At 35.0% G+C, this 20,014-nt stretch overlaps 1 protein-coding gene across 5 annotated transcripts in view; it reads right to left on the bottom strand.

The window, feature by feature from the left end:
* LOC109093704 (piezo-type mechanosensitive ion channel component 1-like) overlaps positions 1 to 20,014 on the bottom strand; it is a 101,131-nt gene that overhangs the window by 76,666 nt on the left and 4,451 nt on the right. The window contains exon 1 of one of the 5 annotated variants that reach the window (XM_042760964.1): positions 8,623 to 8,752. The exons of the other annotated variants lie outside the window; for them this stretch is intronic. Coding sequence (XP_042616898.1) covers positions 8,623 to 8,650 — 28 coding nt within the window. The 5' untranslated portion in view covers positions 8,651 to 8,752. Of the gene's footprint in view, positions 1 to 8,622; positions 8,753 to 20,014 lie in introns of those variants that run through there. 5 annotated transcript variants of the gene reach the window in all.

The following is a 20,014-nucleotide window of genomic DNA, read 5'->3' as shown; positions in this document are numbered from 1 at the left end:
TATACTTGGCAGTAAGGTCCTATTCTGACCCTTACAGTTTTGCTGCAGTTTTTCTGAGAAACAACCCCTCTGCAAGCAGTGTTAAATGGTCTCTCTCCACTCACACACTTGGCTGTCGTGCCAAACATAGTTTCTTACTGCACCACTCTTCAATCACAGCCTCTTTTAAAAGTCTACATTACATTATGATAAATTCACAGAATAACCTGCACTGAAATACAAACAAACAAACTGTTAAGATTAGACTGAAATGAATATAGACCTTGATATAAAATAAACTTCAGTTGCCTGTCTGTAACACTGGGATTATTCTGAAGGATATGCAGAGAAGTAGGTGCTACACACAATAGTTTTGACAAATGATACAATATTTCACTCTTAGTCTTTTGGTGCTTCCTCCTTGTACTTTGCCATGAGTAGGCAGGCCAAGTTTCTGATCATCCAATACTCTTAATATCTTTGACATAAAACATGGATGGTAATGTGGTGCATTAATCTGCTTGACTGCACAATGTTGCAGAAGTACACGTTTTTCTAGCCCAGGATCACCTGTCCTTTGATCAAAACACTGAACGTTTCCACATCCAAAACCAGAACTGGCACGCTTACTGAAGGAGCAACAAGAAGGCATAATTTCAGCAAAAAGTTAGCAGGTGTGACTTCCTCTTAGAGTTACAGTTGTTTTGAATTGCTTGAACATCATATGTCTCTGTTTAACAGCTGTGAAACATATCGGACATTTTTGTTATGATGACAATCTCAGCAAATTCTGTTTTTCTATGTACCACAAAGCCACAATTAACGTTTGTGGAAGCATTGTTATTCGATAAACTGAGAAAGAGTGTGTCACAGTGGTTTGAGGTTTAAGCACAGCTGTTTTCATAACTGTCCAGACCTGGTGAATCCAGACAGATCAGCTGGGAATGAACCTAGATTCCAATCACAGTCCTTTCCACCACAGATGAATCCAATGCACATAAGATTAGGTCTAATATCAACATTAAACAATTAAACACCCTGTTTTTCCATTCATCACACTATTAGAGTTTGCATCACCATTAAGAGGAGGTAATGATCACACATGAAAGATTCATTAAGGAGTAAAATATTTGCTAGGCTACGTGTAATATAAAAATAGCATCAGATACACTAATGCCTGCAGTGCATGAAAAGGTAAAAAAAAACTCTTTTTGCAAACCTTTTTTTTTATTGATTGATTTATTTCCTGAACACAAAGCTGTCTGAGCAGATCAGCCTTACCCGCCAAATTCATATAAGCACAGCCCACATGTGCTTCCTTCCCTTCTAACAACATTAGAGGCTGTTACAAACAATGGGGGCCCTTTAGCCCACAAAATGGGAAAAAAGTAACAAGGAAAAATAGAGGACACAAAGTCAACCATAAGATGCTTTGAATATAAGAAGTTTAAAAATGTGGATATGGGTGGTTCTTTACAGAAACCAGAGCTGCCACAGCTGGATGTACCAATGACCTCACTCTACCGGTATGTGTGTATGCATGTGTGTGTGTGGGAGAAAGGAATACATACATGTACACATCTTAATCATATGTAAATTATTTATTTACAAATATAATTTATTATTAATGAATATCATTAAGGTTGGGGGGTTGTGACATTTTACAATCTGAAGGTTAAAAAAAATAAAATAAAAAGACGACGAAGAAAGAATAACAACAACATTTTAGGAGACTGATCTTACATAATTATGATGGCCTGCAGAGTTTCTCTCTACGATTAATTTACTAATTTATGCATTAAGAAAGAATTATGATATCAGAACGTTTCTCCCTGACATTTTTGACTTTTTTAATATATTTGTACAGTACAACTTACTGAAATGTATTATGTCTCATGTAATCTCTAAACCAGTGATTCAACAACTGGAAAGACAAACAAACAAACAAACAAATTCAATGTACCTGTTTTCAATGTAATAATTAGGCATGTTGATATTCTTATCTTTTCCCCCCCCCCAAGCACATTTTACCAATTCCAAACCACATCAATCTTAATAACTACTATTCATTTCTTTTCCTCTCCACCTGTTTTCTTTCTGACCCTGCTGACCCATTGAGCATTTTGCTGTCCAATGGTCATGCATTACTTTGCAAATTCTAGTATTGCAGTAGTATTGCATCCTTCTCATGGGCATTTTTTTTTTTTTTTACTTTTAGTCTGCGCTAAATCTCTTTTTTTGCATCATTTTATCTGTAAAAGAAAATCTGCCAAATAATTATGCACACCTGAATATAAGGAGTTTTTCACTTCCAGCCTTCATGGACAATTATATATCACTTATAAATGATCAAATACAAAATTAATAGTAGTTATTAAAGGGGTCATATGTTGCGATTTAAATTTTTCCTTTCTCTTTGGAGTGTTACAAGCTCTTGGTGCATAAAGAAGATGTAAAGTTGCAAAGACTAAAGTCTCAAACCCAAATATTTTTTATAAAAGTTAAGTGTCAACCACACCCCCCTAAAATGGCTCATTCTAACACGGATGCAACAAATACCTTGTTTGTAATTAATTTTATTGGTTTGGGGTTTTTATTGGTGCCGGGACACACAGCATCACAGTATGGTAAGGGGCGTAACATTTCTGTCACACGCTTGAGGCATTGAGCCAAATCACAAAGCACTGGATAGCTGGCCAATCAGCGTACACCTCGCTTTTCAGAATGATGAGCTTTGTAAAAATCGACGCGTTTCAGAAAGGTGGGGCACAGAGCAATGTATGTTGTATTCGCCATATCAGACTCACAGTCACATTTCTCTCATGTAGTTGGCTGTCTGCCACCTCTGTTTACCTGAGCAGAGACCAGATTCACCACATTCCTCTAACAGGTCAAAAATGTCCCTCCCAAACAGAGATGGGCTCTCAACTTAGACTCGAGTTTCACTCAAGTCGCATTTTAATAGACTTCAGACTCAACTCCAGACTCTACCTGACTCGACTTGACAAGGACTTTAAACTAGGGCTGGTCCGAATACCATTTTTTAAGGTTCGAAGCTTCGGTAGTAAGGGGGCTGAACATATTCTTCTCTTAACCCTGTGTAAGTTCATTGATTAGCTATATTGCAGTGTAATTTTAATTTTACTCGTCATATTTTCGTCAACGTTCAGAAGGTTATGAAATATTCAGGGATTTGGAGGTGCTAAAATGTTATAACATGCAGTTTTTTTCTTTCTTTTTGTTCCGAAAAAAAAACAAAAAAAAAAAACACTAATCTACAGCACTTAAGACATTTGACAAAAAAAAAAAAAATCACACACACAACTGGCAAAGGGTATTACATACAACAAGGCGTCGACGTCACATAGCTTCTCACATGAGAAGGGGGCGATGAAAGTGCCATGCTTTTTATCACACGTCCTTGGCCACGGCAAGGTACGCGACGATCGACACGACTGATTGCTTAGTAAGCAAAGCAAATGCATAAATCACACCTCATACCCAGCGATGTTCTCTGCTGTGGATGCAGCGCGACGCGATAAATACATGACAGTAAACACATTCTATTTCTGATGAACTCCAGTGCTCTGACACAAAGAACAATTTCAAATGATCATAACTAAGAGAATCGTTTATAGCTCATATCGCCCACCCCTACAAAAAACTACAGAATCACTTCAGAAGAGATACAGTAAGATGTAAGAACACAAGAGTGAGCAATTGATCACAAAATCACAAAGCAACCAAATTTATTTTCAATGAAAATTAGCAATTTCATATCATGAGTGGCCAAAGGGAGTGGAAATAGTGAAGCTCACATAATCCACTGCCTGATATAGTTGGATACAGCAGTCTGTTAGGAACACATATTAGAAATCAACACTACAGTGACCTGGTGACCTCTCGTAATTTAATGGCAGTCAGTGTGAACACCCCTTAAGTCCCAAGTATTTATTAGCCATTTAAATAACCAACCCTGGTATCTGTTAGATGAGCTCTAGTCTCAACTTCAGATGACATGCCCAGAGGCTACCCACAAATCATCAGCAGCATACTGCAATCAAAAGTAGCAAGAGCTCTTTTAAAACACCAATCAGACTGACTGGCTTCCAGGTTTGAGGATGCACAGCTTTGTATCAGTCTGCCAGGAAACAGAACTTGTGTTTATAAATTCTCAAACTGCTACAATAAGCACTTCCAAAGAGAAACCAATCACTGGATTTGCCAACATTTGCAGTGTTCATGGCACTGAACATCTGAAAGTTTTATACATGCAAGTCAGATGGTCTTTTCCTGTCCAAATGGGCAAAAATAAGCTTCAATGACCAGAATTTAAAGTAAAATTCCAAGGCTACATTCACACAGCAAGCATTAGTGCTCAGTTCCGGTTTTTTCTTAGATCCAATTTTTTTGTATAGCTGTTTACATTGTTGTTTTAAATGTGGCCAATATCAGATTTCCAGTGTAAACAGATCATAGTTCTGAACTGACCCACATGCGCAAACGAACAATACGAACAGGGTTTCCAGATTTTCACAACAAAATCTGTCCAATTCTTTCTCAAACTAGCCCAATCATGTTCAGGGAGATAAACATTGTGTTAGTGGGGTCGCGTCAACCCACAAAGTTGAAAAAACATCCCACGGTAACAGAAGAATTATTCATTGTTTATTTATAGTGAGATCTGCTGCAGAAGCCAATAAAAGTATACACAGACAAAAAGAAAAAGAAAAACAAGGATGTGACAAAAGAAAACAGAGTTTTGAAACTTTTATGATTCGAGCCCTCATGTTTTGCTTGTATATGGAGTTGTCACTGTAATACACATGAGTTCTGACACAACACTCCTCCACTGATTACATTTCGCTACTGTCTTGATAACCTTTTTGGTATGTAAAATCTTTGAAGTGTCTCCTGTCAGTGCGGAATTATGACGAATGTCGATCTACACTAACGTAAAAGCCACATGAAATCCGACATGACCGTTCACACTGCGGTCGTATTGCAAACATCTGACATGGATCGGATTTAGTACCACATATGGAAGTGGCACAAATCAGGACTGAAAAGATCAGATTCTATGTGGTTTGTGCTGTTCACACAGTCATGACAAAAACAGATCTGAGTCACATGTGAGCAAAAAAAGTGTGAACGTAGCCTAAATTTCTATTTGAAAATTGAACACTGTTGACCGCTTCAGCAGAAATAACTCAACACCTTTTTGAGAAAGTGTATTACTTCAAGGATTAGTTAAGAGGAAGTTCTCCATTAAATGTGACTTCTCCATCCAGGGAGCCTCCAAAACACTAGAATTAAATTACTTACAATTAAAATAGAACTAGAATTGAATATAATATAATATAATTAAAGCTTGCTCAGTGATTTTGGAGGAGCATGCATGCGTGAATGAGAGTTTTAGTGTGATCTGCTTCCAGAAGCAGTTCCCAGAGATTAACAATCCATACCTGGCATTACTACTGAGAGTTGTTGTAATAAAGTAACCAGTTCCTGTCAGTTAGAGCAGCACTTACACACACACACACCTGTGAAGGAATACCTTTTCCTGCTCTGCTGTTTCCTTTTGATTTTTGTTTTGTTTTGTTATAATAATAACGGCCAAACCCGAGCGCCACCCAGCAGCCTGGATAAATAGTGTCAGTGTCACTGTGATTTCGCACAAAGCAACCGGAACCCGGCTCGTCCATTCTTTGTGTTAATAAGGGGAGTTATGGAAATGTGGCATTATTGTTGTGTGTTTATTATTATTTGTGTCTATAATTGTATTTGTTATTTTGACTGAATTTTGTTTCTGTAAATATTTAGTTCATATGTGTATATTTATGTGATATTGTAAATATGTACATACTTACCTCAATACTTCCCTTATCAATGTTTGTAATGGTTTTTAACTGAAGGGACAGAGCTTGGTCTATAAAAAAGGATCCCCAAACCAGTGTGTGTTGTCAGTTTACCTGGCGAGTGAGAGTGCAACTATGGTGGCGTAAGAAAGTTATCTGTTTGTTTGTTCCTTTGTATAGTGTTTTCTTTGTTACTATGTATATACCTTGTTTTCCTGCTGGGACTGTTTCACCTCTCTAGTACTCTCGAGTAAGTAAACCATCACTTTACACTATAACACCTCTGCAAGTATTGCCTTCATTTAGTTTTTTTGTTTTTGGTACCCATTTGGAACCCATTTTCCCCTGACGTCAGGCCTGTGAAGACCCGTTGTCTCACAGTTGTAATCTTTCTCTCTCTGATTCAGAAACACACTCTCAAAGCACCATCATGCTTTTGTTAAAAACATTAGACAAAAAAATTCCTCATATGAAAGAAAAACTCCAAACTGCGCAAGTTGGGTCACCAGAGAACAATCCCCCATTTCCTACTGTATCTATTCTAAAAAAAACATTCAACAGTAGAGTCTTTCTGTTAGATAAGAATGAACTGATACGAAATAATACATCATAGGGCCCTATGACTTTGGCGATGCAGACGGAATCATGGAATCCAGTCATAATAATTGAATTTGCAGAATAATGTGGAATGTCACAGAACTGGGCAAAATTTACAAGAATAAATCAACAGCAGGGTTGTACACGTTATGTACTAGCATCTGTGAATATTAAACCACAAAAAGACTGCTGTTTAAACAGCATTTAAAAACTCAGCATTTTAAAAACTCATCATAATCTTTGCATGGTATGCACACACAAAACTCAAATATCTTGACTACACGCCAAAAAAAAAAAAAGTTTGGCTTTACTTGAAAAAAAATTACATTTCGCCAAATATATTATTAGTAGAATGCATTTATCAAAATAATAATAATATCAATAATAATAATAATAATAATACAAAATGAAGGGCCCTATCATACACCTGGCACAAAGCAGCACATGTGTTTTTGCTAGTTTCAGCCATTGTCCTGTCCTGCGTCGTGTTGTTTAAATAGCAAATGCATTTGCACCCATTTGTGTGCCCATGGGTGTGCTGGTCTAAAAAAAGGTGTGTTCAGGTGCATTGTTGGCGCGTTGCTATTTTGAAAACAGACTGTGCCAAAGACCAACTCAAACCTAGTCTAAAGTCTGGTGCAATATTTTTTCTTTGTAATTTAAAGAGCGCGTTAGTGATATGTGTCTATAGGCGGGTGCACAACGTGCATACACTTTGCTTATTACACACACAGGGAGGCGCAGTAGCACACAAACATTTTTAAAAAAGAAAAATTACATTCTGCTATTTAAATAGCGAACCTGGCATGGTGCGAGCGCAACTTGCTTTTAAAGGGGATGCGAAATGAGACTCTGATTAGTTTATTGCACGTTAAGCCCAAAAAACACCCATTACTCATTAATAAAAAATAGGGACAACCCGTTTAGACCATACGCCCGGGCACCCTAACCGTTTTTCCGTCGTTAAACTAGCAAAAGTGGATTCGGACACGCCCTAAGTGCACCTACGACGTGTGCTTTAGACCATGCACTTAGATTGTTAAAATAGGGCCCTAAAACTTTATTTTAAAGGAATACTGATTTTTCCTCCATGTTTTAATTTTAACAGTAAACCTCTGTTGTGCAACCCTTTCTTTAAAATAAAAGGAGTTATTATATTTTCATTTAATCATAACTCTAGAATAATTAAAATAAACAACACAGAATTTATGAATTTCTAAATGAGTGAATGAATGAATTTGTATAGGGCTGTATTATTTTAAAATAATAATAATAATAATAATAAAATTGTAAAGTTTTATTAATTAAATTTATGAGACGTGCTTTTTTATTATTAAAATTTAATTAAGCCGTTAAAATGGAATCCAAAAAAAAAAAAAAAGTTAAAAGATTTCATAGGGCCTTAAAACAATTTTTGTAAAATTTTGAATAAATAATTGTTAGATTGTATCATTTTCATGATTTTAATTAATTAAACATGCTTTTTGATTACTAAAATTTTAGTTAACTATTAAAACAATTACATAGTAACCACACAAAATCCCCTATCAACTGAATAACAATGTCTCAGAACATCTTGGCAACCACATAAACATGCCCTTGTAACCACCCAAAACACTCTTGTGGTTGTGAGTTTTATGCAAAAAGCTTGCAAAGATAATTTAATACGCTAATCACAAACACTACTTAAAACACACTGAGTAGACACATACACACAAAAATATAAGGTAAGATATAATGAAATATAATAAAGTTTCCAAATATAACCAGAGGAGTGAATTATTGTCAGGCACCACTGATGCTGTGTTAGATGTTTGAAACGGAAACGGCGGTAAGGATCCTGCAATTTGAAGTGAAACATAAAACAACAGCCCACAAATTATCTACCATCATGACCTCCAGACCAGTCATACTGTGAAACTCTAACTGTCTCTTGGCAAGGGTGCCAGCCTTTCTGAAACAGTTTTTCAATGTATTATTAGCATGTTTATGCTTTGTAGGCACAGAGATACTTTGTGCATACTTCCTCTCAAAACTTCCCCAAGACAGAAGCAGGGTTATAAAGTGAAAGTAAATCGAATGATCAAATCTTAGATGCAGTCAACCTGTCAGTGACTCTTTAACTGAAACTTTTGCTGTCATATGCACACATTTACACTCTTAACCAATTCCAATTTTTAACAAGTACCTGGCAGAGATGTGTGTAGAATTTTCATTATTGTTCATGACAGATGGGAGAGGTCTGGTCTGAAATCATCACACACCGCTCGGGTAAGTTTTGTGAATCAATGGGAGTTTCTTTGGGGGTATGTGCAGGTCACCAATAGCTCATAAACGCTTATTTAAATGGCACATTTATCTCAGACTTCTGACATTTTTCTTGCAATTGTGAGTTTACATCTCACAATTCCATCTTTTTTTTCACAGAATTGTGAGATATAAACTCAGAATTGCATGAAATAAACGTGCAATTGTGAGAAATAAATTGGAATTGCCAGATATATACTTTAAAATGTTCTTTACACTAAGGGAAAAAAAATGGTTTAAGTACTGTTAAGCATAAGGTATTTTTTTTGTTTGGGGGGGGTGGGGGGTGACATCGCCAGTTGCGCGTTTAGGCACCATGCAAACCAAACTATTACCACAAAATCGGAACATGATTTCTACCGAGGGGGAATCTGGCCTTAGGAAAACCTATAGTTGACCGGTAACATAGTTGACATTTTAACCATTTTGACTATTTCAATTGCACCACATTATTTTCTTGATCAGATTAACCTCAAATTTGAATATAATAATACAATAAAATAATAATAAAATAAAAAATAAAAAATATTGCAAACCATAATGTACTCCACATAGTTGACAGTCAATTAATATACTCCTTGACATTATTGAAGATAAAGCATCAAAAACGAGAGTACACTTACAATAATGTGTTCAAAATATCCACCACTGAACAAAATAATCGTTGACTTTTGCAGATACAGGGGAGAAAAAAAAACTTATATAAAAATTATTTTATTTGAGTATTTAGGTTTTTAAAATAAATTTAATATAGATCATGCTAACTATTATTTACTTTTTTTATATATATATTCATTATTTTAAAGAACACTCATTTCTAAAATGCTGCACAACATCAAGGCAATTTCAAGTAAACCAGAATTATAAAATGATTTCCCTTAATGGATAAAATATGATTTTAAGAAAATAATAATAACATAAAATATAAAAATATATATAATTATCCTCAATGGACAAGAAATGCAGTGTGAATAATATATTCACAAGAAATATATATATGTTTTTGTGTATGTTTGTCATACATACTGTATTTAGCATACATCTCATATTGTGTATTCTGCTCATTTTGTTTTTGTGTTCTCATTTCAGAATAATTAACAGCAGCATTAGAACGCCTTGAGGAAAAGCAAATAATGACTGAATTTTGCTAGAAATAAAAAAAAGAAAGAAAGAAAAAGTTGGAGGTGAACTGCTCCTTTATTTAAGCACAGTGGGGTGTGTTATATGTGAATGTGAGTAATTTTTGACACCACCCAGACATGGCATATCTAAGCAAGTCTTGCCATGTGGATTTTAGAGATAACACACCCGCACGATTAGAGGAAATTGTCTCATTTTTACTTCTGTCTGCTGAACCCATGCTGATCTTTCCTGCTCACTTTCTTTATTGTTCACATATGCCCAATCTGACACACTAGTGCGGACAAACACTTAGTCAGCCATGTCACAGACCAGCTTGTGGGGTGGAAGGGGATGGACAATGTACCATCAGCCCAAAATCTTCGGCTCAGGAAGCACAATGAAGCAATTTTCCATGAAATGCTCTGTAACAAAAGAAGAATTTGATCCTATCCCTCTCTTCCTTTCTCTTATCAAACGCTGTTGTATATAAGGTCAGGTCGCTACACACAAACTCAGCTGTGGAAAAGTGAAAGCAATAAGCAAAGGGCTTGCTGATGCAAGTATGAGGAATTTTTAGAGAATTCTACATGCTTCAGTGGCGTGCATTTAACCTATTTGTTTACACAGAACTGTTTAGTGCTGCCAATGATCTAATGAAGTACTAAAAGCAACCAAAATAATTTTAAATATTTAAATGTATATTTTTTGTTTGTTTGTTTTCTTTTTAATTGGATAGTCACACAGTAGAGAGGAATGTCACTTTTTTTTTTTTTGAGCATCATGACAACAACAATAGCTGTGTCCCAATTCAAAGCCTGCATCCTTCGATGGTAGCAAAGGTTGGATCGAGCATTATTAAATGGGACAGTCTAGCCTACTGAGGACCATTCTTGTCACCTAGCAACTGTGACAGCTGCCATCGATGAGCTGCAATAACATTTGCACTGGACTTTTGTAAAAGTTGTATTCAACTGCCTAATAACAAAACAGGGTTCAAAGAATGTCTAAATATGTTCAACATGGTTAATTTATGTACAAAATAGAATATATACTATATAAAATCATGGTTAAGATATCAGTCAACATCTGAACCACTTAAAGGAGTAGTTCACTTACAACATCATTTCCTGAAAATTTACTCACCCCCATGTCATCCCGAGATGCTCATGTTTTTCTTTCTTCAGTTGAAATTAATAGTGAATAGAATAGAATTGTAGCCTTTATTGCCTGAGAAACTAAAACTACCTTTGAAGGAGCCTTCAAATTAGGACAGTCTTTATCACACCGTGGTGATGCAATTGCCCTTCAAATGCGGCCTTCGAAGGATGCAGCCTTTGAATTGGGATGCAGCTTTTGACTTGGTAAGAGATATGACCATAATATATGGTCATATATGGTCATTTTATTTCACAATAACAATATAGGTAAAGGTCTAAATTTATTCAAAATTATTTAAATTTTATATATATATATATATATATATATATATATATATAAATTTTTTTTTTTTTTTTTTTACTTTATTGGATAGACACAGTGCAAAGGGGAACAGGATCAGGGAATGTCGTTTTTCTGTTTGCTTGAGCGTTCTTGAAGTGTTGGCATGTTCACTTATAAGCATTTTAGGGCCTGCTGTTTGGGCTCAGCTCATAAAACGATCAGGTTTATGGAGTTAATAAAGTCAGCAGGTGTGACTTGCAGTATTTTGGTCTTAAATCCTATATAAAGCATTTGGCTTTATTTAGGTTTATTATGGTAGTGTTCATGTTCACTGTTTTTTTCTAGCAAGATCTGGCAACACTAATGAGTCAGTATCGCTTTCCCTGTGATTTTTTATTTGCACCATACAAAGAACAGAGACGTGTTTGATATGAGCTTAAATATGTCATTAACAACTACGTTCAGTTCACTTCTTTATCCACTATATGCATTCTTTTGTAAATGCAGCTGTCACTACTAGACATTTTCGGGGGTTAATTTAGTTGTGGAATGCGGTTGTTATTGTGAAATAAGATATCACCCACTAAGGCCATGTACACACTGCAGCAAAATTCTGCTGTCATTTCATCTTTTAGTGCATAATCCAGTTATATACACATATTATATCCAATACACACACACACACACACACACAATAATACTATCCTAATACACATTAAAAAAATCCCAATAAATTATTGAAGTAAACAGTCAGTAATAAAATGATTCAAATTTACTGTTACTGCTTCTCCATTGTAAATTGTGAGAGACTGTAGATCCTCATCTGCTTCTGGAGGTCAAAAAGTAAATTGGTGAGACCACAACAGGTGCAGACCTCATAATTTGGCAGTCTGCCTCCAGTGCACCCATGCTCCTCTGGCACGGTCCACATTTATCTGTTTACCGCTCTGATGCTGCCCACAGCGGGAAGCTAAATTCCTCTTTAATGGCCACAGCCCACAAACAGGATAATGTTTTACTGCCACTTCAGCAATAAAACTGGAAGGACAGCCTGAGCTACAAGATTTGTACTTACTGACCAACAATACATATGTTTGATTTGGGACTTTACAGTATAAACCTCTGGCAGCAAAATGATGTGAGACCTGCTATCTCCATTCAGTTCAGGGATTACTCATTTTTAATGCAATTTTTAAGCATGGGAAATGTTTGTAAAAGCAGTTCTTATTTCTCATTGAAATTCTGAGCCAATCAATATATATATATTTATGTATATATTTTATAAACAAGGGTTTTGCAAACCAGCCTTTTCCATATTCACGGAAAATAATGTGAATTTAGCCTTTTTATGACTTTATCTCATTAATCATGATCAGTGTGACCGGTTAATGTTACAAAATCAGCCTTTAAGGTGAATGAAAGTTTCATGATGGAATATGCAGCTATCATTTTTATCAAGATCAAATCCATCCACACAGTGATGGGAAATAGAAAGTCTTTAAAAGGTGCTACTTTCACTGGAGTGGGATGTGAGATCATATTTCATATTATCAAACTTTGGCAAAATTACATACAGCATCTGGCCATTTACAGATTAATGCAGACTTTGGGGCTATGCTGGTTTCTCGTCATCCTAAATTAAATTTTTACAAAGCAGAGCAGACCAACTGTTTGAACTTCCAAAAACAGTACCTTTTACCACCAGAAGCTCTCAGACGTTAATTACAGGCAGCGCAAAGCCTTGGGCTATATTTTCAGTCAGGCTCCACTTGGTAGAATTTGGCTGAGAGAAAAAAAAAAGGTTCTATATCTTATTTTACATATGTCAATTAAAATGTTTACTTTGAAGACTTGATTATTTTAACCTACAAGAGACCAAGTGAAGTAGGCATGTTCCCAAAGGCATCCAAGACCCAGACGACCTATATACAATAGAACATACACTGCCTTTTGGATACTGTATCCCACAACGCAATGTGTTTGACCTGACTTTCCATTTTCGGTGTGAGAGATGAACGGAAAGTAATATCAACTGCAATTTTTTAATATCTATTTTGATTTCTTTTTAAACCGGAGCCATAATTATTACACAATTCCCTGTTTATTGTTGGTTACTGCATACAGTTTGACATACTTTTAAGGTATAAGCAGTGCACTACAGTAGTTGCCTACTGTATTCCCAACATACCCACACACACTTGTTTCAAGTCACTGAACCCTCTACTAATGAGCTGAATCAAGAGTGTTAGATAAGGCCGGGCATACACTGTCAGGAACGTTCAGCAAAGTTTTTGTTAAATACCAACTCTCACTGTATGAGTAAATCACATGCGATGTCAAGCCAAAGCTCAGGATTTATGTGCTCACACTAGGGGTGTAGTGGTATACCGGTATGACGGTTTATCACGGTTTGAATGTGCACCGTAATCATTCCATGAACATTTGCATATCTATGTTTTTTTTTATGAAAAATACAATCTCACCTGCGCATATGCAGCTTCTTTTTGCTTGGCTACTTACACACACATGCAGCAGAGAAAACGGCAGAGACACAGATTATATATAAACTCCATCTGCCGCCGAAAAAGAAGTTAAAATCTGCAATATGGGAATACTTCGCATATAAAAAACGAACGCGGGGTTGTCCTTGAGAACGGATATCCAATTTGCAAAAACTGTGGACACCAAGTTGCTGCAAAAGGAGGCAATACATCCAACGTGTTTACTTAAACATTTCCTAGTTTTATTTGAGAAAAAACATTGTCAAATACACTCTGAAACTCAAAGGTCCGCTACAACCCTCCAAAATAAAAGTTTGATCTAACTTGAGATTATGGCAGAAATATATTAGCATTGTACAATGGAATGTACTTCAGAGTTAAAATAACAACAACAATAATATGCTTTACAGTAAGAGAATTTTTTCAATATTGTCTTTAAGAAATATTATGTTTGTCCATGCTTTAACTTAATTTACCTCACAGTGTTGCAGTTCTTTGCCAAAAATAAAAGTTGTTAAATTTTCATTTGATAACATTTTAAAACATCAATTAAAAGGTTAAGGTTTTATGCATTCATTTGATTACCTGTTTTTGACAATATATTTGTATTAAACCATAAAACAAATAAAATTCTTATGATATTGATATGATTTTATAGGTCTCTATTATTCTTAAAATATCAATAAATTAATAAGGTGGTACAGTTTTATGAATTCAACTGATTAAACATGTTCTTTATTAAAATGTGAATAAACCATTCAAACAAAATGCAAAAATTATAAACGCACAGAATATTAATAAAAATAAAACATTTTATAGGGCTCTTGTTAATAACTTTAACCCCCCCCCCCCAAAAAAAGTCACTCTGTTTGCCCCACCTATATTATATTCTGCATCCTTGTTGTCTGCTACACACTGTAATTTGCATTTGTTCACTTAAAAACTTGTTCTTATTCTTTTAAGGGTCATTGTTACTGATAAGATTTATTGTTTAATATATACTGAAACAAAATAATGTTTTCTGAGACAATTATTATACCCTGATAATCTCATACTGTACCTTTACAACCCTAGCTCACACTATACGGTCCGTTCATCAAGCTGCAACTTAACTGCTCACAATATATGTGCAAAATAAACACGTGAGACCCCCCGAACCCAGAATTTTGTAGCCTCCATAGCCATGGTTTCATTTCTGTTTAGGGTAGTTGTTTGTAGTTCTGCTTCAACTGTGCGATACCCTCATAAGGGGTGACCACAATTTCTGACATGTCAGAAATTCATCCAGCCATCTGACTGCCGCTCGTTACCCCCTGTACAATGCAGTCAAAAGATGCACGATAAAGCTGAAATTCGGCCCCACACAGACACACACACAAAAAAAAAAAAAATTGTATGAATCATAATTCAGCTCAAAATCGGATGAAAATCGCACAGTGTATACCCGGCCTAAGGGAGACATTCAGTGCTAAGGGGCGGCCCAGACGCACAATTCTGTCCTAATGGAGAAATGCCAAATATCTAGGCCAAACTCTGCATACGGTACATACTTCAGACAGCACAAAAGGCATGTCTTCACAAAAACATTATTATGCAATTGCACAGCCACAATGTCTGTAGCTAAAGAAGGCTGGGATTTTTGTAAAACAGCATAGAAATTGCTATAATTCATAAAATCATTTAGCTTCAATATTTGTTCCATATGTTTGTACAACAGCCAAGGAAAATTGCTCTGCAAATGCCTTTCCCTAAAGATTTCATTTCATATTCCGTCAGTTATGAAAGAGAACTCACAAGGTATAAATAAATTACAGTAGTGTGTTTACTTGCACTAATTTCTATCAATCCATATGAATCAAATCCAATTTCAGATTCTGGTTGAAATTTGAATTTTAAAGCTTGGAAGAGCTGGGATGTTTTTTAATATAATATAATATAATATAATATAATAATGATTGTATTTGTCTAAAAGAAGAAAGTCATATACATCTAGGATGGCTTGAGGATACGTAAATCATGGGGTAATTTTCATTTTTGGGCGAACTATGCCTTTAAGGCTTATCAGCCTGATTGAGCCATCAATGCAATTATCAATGGGTTATTTAGTTGCATGTAAACACAGCTAGTATGTATACAGCTTAGCATGGACAGAAATATTGTGCTGCACATGGCTGGTGTGCGCAGACGTCTGCGGACACTCCTGATGACAAAAATTATCATGCGGACAGTGTGAGGATACGATAGTTTATGAAATACATGACTGCAAAAAGGTTTCACAGTTGTAACTGTCTTCCAGAATTTCGAGAGTGTGTTACTGTGTGGGACGTCCTGTACACAGGTGAAGGAAAAGCAAACAATCATGTGTATTCTGTCCAGGAGGTCTACAGACTACATTAATTTGCATCTCCTGCAAAAATGACTGTGCACACACACACACACACACACACACACACACATTTACTTGTAACAATTGGCATTAAACAGAGTGACCTTTCAATTGTTGGTGGAAGCCCTGAGCCACTGTACTCCCTCAGTACAACGTGCATCCTGTTTTGATGGAAAATGGTCACTTTTACAGTCATTGGGTGGTTACAGCAAGTTGATGACAAAACAAACAGCCCAGTCATGGGTGATTTATCAGTTTTTATGGGTATGTGAAGTTTCACTACACTAATAGGTAGTGAGGAAACCGCATTCCTGGAGGACACAATTCATCAACACTACCGGTCAAAGGTTTGGAATAATTAAGATTTTTAAATGTTTTCTTTCATGCTCACCAAGTCAACATTTATTTAATCAAAAATGTGAAAGTGTAATATTGTGAAATATTATTACAAATTAAAATAACTTTTCTATTTAAAATATTTTCATATGTAATTTTATCATTCTGATATGCTGATTTGGTTCTCAAGAAAAATTTCTTATTATCTTTACTGAAAACATGTTTTTGCAGCTTAATATTTGTGACAGTGATATGCTACCATTCAAAGGTTTGAAGTTGGAAAGATAAAAAAAAAACATTCAGCTTGTGCTAAGGACAAATTAAATTGGACAAAAGTGACAGTAAAGACATTTATAGTGTGCCAAAAGATTTTTATATTTTTTTTCTTTCTTTTTTTTACTTTCTCTTGATCAAAGAATCCTGAAAAAAAAACATGTTTTCACAGACATATTAAACAGCAACAATGACAATAATAAGACCCATTATTAATACTGAGCGCCAATAAAAATGTATTAAAATAGAGCACCAAATCAGCATAGAATTTTTTTTGAAGGATAATGTGACGCTGAAGACTTGGCTAATGGCTGTTGAAAATTCAGCTTTGTGATCGCAGTAATAAATTATATATATATATATATATATATATATATATATATATATATATATATATATATATATATATATATATATATATATATATATATATATATATATATATATAGATAGATAGATAGATAGATTTTTACAAAAATTTAAACAAAATAAAATAATACTTTTTTAACATTATACTCAATCAAAAAAAATCAGTATTACTCATCAAAAAAACATTACTAAGGAGACTTAAATATATTGAAATGATAATCTTAATTATTTCAAAATTTTGACAGGTAGTGTACAACTAAGTAAATCATTCCAGACTAATCTGTGATACGTGCCTCAGATCCTCTTCAGCTTATTCAGACCCCAAACAGGTATTGATTTGTGGGCATTTAAAAGTACAAAGCCATATCAAAATAAGGCATGGCAACTAAGTACATTTTCTGTAACCACTGAAAAAAAAAAGAAAAGAAAAAATCCAAGCCAATGTTTATTGTTTATTATTCAATTATGTGGACTACGATTTTGAACCAGCTGTGAGCAGGGGTTAACACAATGACCTGACAAACAAAAAAAACAACTGCATGTCTTTCTGCTTGGCAGAGACAGTACATACAGAATGAGACGGAACACTGGTAGAAATGTAAAAAAAATATTAATATGGCCTAAAAATACTACCTTTCAATTAAAGTCGTAGTGTAACAAAAGCAATGACAGATTTTATATTATATAGATTTTATATTTATAGATTTTTTTTTTTTCATATTATGACATACATCCAAGTGAAAAGACAAGAAAATGTTGGGTGGGGTCTTGGTTCTATCCTTCAGCTGATTAGATTTTGACAGAAAATTACAATATAAATATAGCAAAAAAAAAAAAAAAAAAAAATGGCTGATTGGACTTTGACTTAACTATTTAGGACAAAAACTAAGGTTAGCATTAGAAAACCACCTGGAAAATAATCATCATTTTAATAGTGAAATTAGGAATGCAAAATACAAAAGTGGTCAATTAAATCTGGCACTTCCATGAACATATAATTGTGGTCAGAACATTCTATGTCACACTAATCAACAAAAACAAGACAAATCATTAGCACATTTATCTCCTGCTATTGAACTCCACTAATTAGCAACAATAAACACATACTTATTCTCTGCTGGGGGAAACTTCATCATATGAACCAAGAATGAGTCAATAATGATTTAAACACATAAACTTACTAACTCATTAATCAGCCAGTTGATTACATCAGCTATAAGACATTAATTAATTAATTAACATTTAATGCAGCTCTATCTCTCTCTCTCTCTTCTTTTTCTTTAAACATGATCTGTGCACCCTTACTGAAATCTCACAAAGACGTTTCAGGGTCATATTTCACTACAAAACTGAAGTTTACAATTATATAAAATAAGTTATTAATATAATTAAAAATAATAATACAAAGTAAAACGTATAAGCCAGAACAACAAATACTAGCACTTGTTAAAATATGCTTCATTTTCTTGAAGGCTGATTGACTGAAAATGATGAATAACACTTACATTTTTGATGTGGCAATGGTTTTAGAATGGTTTTGGGCAAAGTGTGTTGAATTATCCCTCTTATTAATCATTTCACAGAAAATAAGAAAACACCTGCACATTGGCTACATCTTAAGATTTTTTATGGACTGGTTATTTCTGCTTCTTAACTCTAAACTCAACAGGGTATAACATTTACAACTCTAACTCTAATCTTACACCTACTATTGCACTCTACAACCCTAGCCTTGTCAGAGTCATGTCAGAATGAAATGAATGCCATCCATGTCACAACTGCAAGTGACAAACACCGGCACTTTCTTTGAGCCCCAACTTCCAGAGTTGGGGGTGTCTTGTTTAAAGATTCATGGTGGATGCTCATTAGTATATCACTGTAATTGTGAATTTTGACTATAGTTTCGTTTTTAAGCATTTTGTGTACTGAATGAAGAAGAGTGATTAAGCTTGCCAGAAAATATTACTCATTTAGATGATTTATGAGGCGGCAGGCTTGCGCAACAAGAGTACTTTTCCCTTGAGTGGGTATTCCCGTAAAACATACCAAGTATCAATTACACCTAATGTGCATCTTTTGCTCATTCACTTACTGCAGAAGCACTAAAAAGCTTCCTGTTTTTTGTCAGAAAGTGAAAAAGAGAGAAATGAAATAGCCCAACGGATTCATCTTATTCAGTCCAAAATAACTTCATATCACAACATAATTTTGATTTCTATCATTTTTCCAATGTTGGAACTTCCCAGAAAAACTTTAAGGCAGCATAACAGTAGGTGTAAAGCGGAACGGAAGGAACCCACTCAATACTGCCCAAAATGCAAATCGGCTCTGCAGCTTTGGGGGTGTAAAATGTACAGCAGTGTGGTTGTCTATTATGACTGCTTTCTATACTCAGTGATGGAAGTCATTATATAGGCTGTCCCAAAACACAGCCTAGTCGCAATAAAAGAACTAATGCGTTTGAAAAATGAATTAAATCTAGTATTTTTCCCCCCAAGCTCTGAATCCACCAAAAAACAATCAGCAAACCTCAGACACCACTGACCGTACTTTACGATTGTCTAACACTAGTGTTTTTCATCTTTCAAGCTGAGAATTTCATGACTTTTTGATAAGCTTCTCCTTGTTCTGATGTCAACCCAGACTAGAGGACATGTATGGAAGTACAAGTATAAAGTATTTGGTATTTTCCCCAGGCCTGAAGTACCCCTAGACTGAAACCACTCTACATGAATAAGGATTTGAATTTCTTTTTGGTTGTCTTTCTCACCTTTATATCTGGCAGTAAAACAGCACAGATCTCTTGAGTGGGTATGAAAGGTCCAAAGTGAGAGACATGCTGGATT

Source organism: Cyprinus carpio, chromosome A7 (assembly GCF_018340385.1).
Source record: "Cyprinus carpio isolate SPL01 chromosome A7, ASM1834038v1, whole genome shotgun sequence".
Taxonomy (NCBI): domain Eukaryota; kingdom Metazoa; phylum Chordata; class Actinopteri; order Cypriniformes; family Cyprinidae; genus Cyprinus; species Cyprinus carpio.
This window is presented reverse-complemented; position numbering and strand designations above follow the sequence as displayed.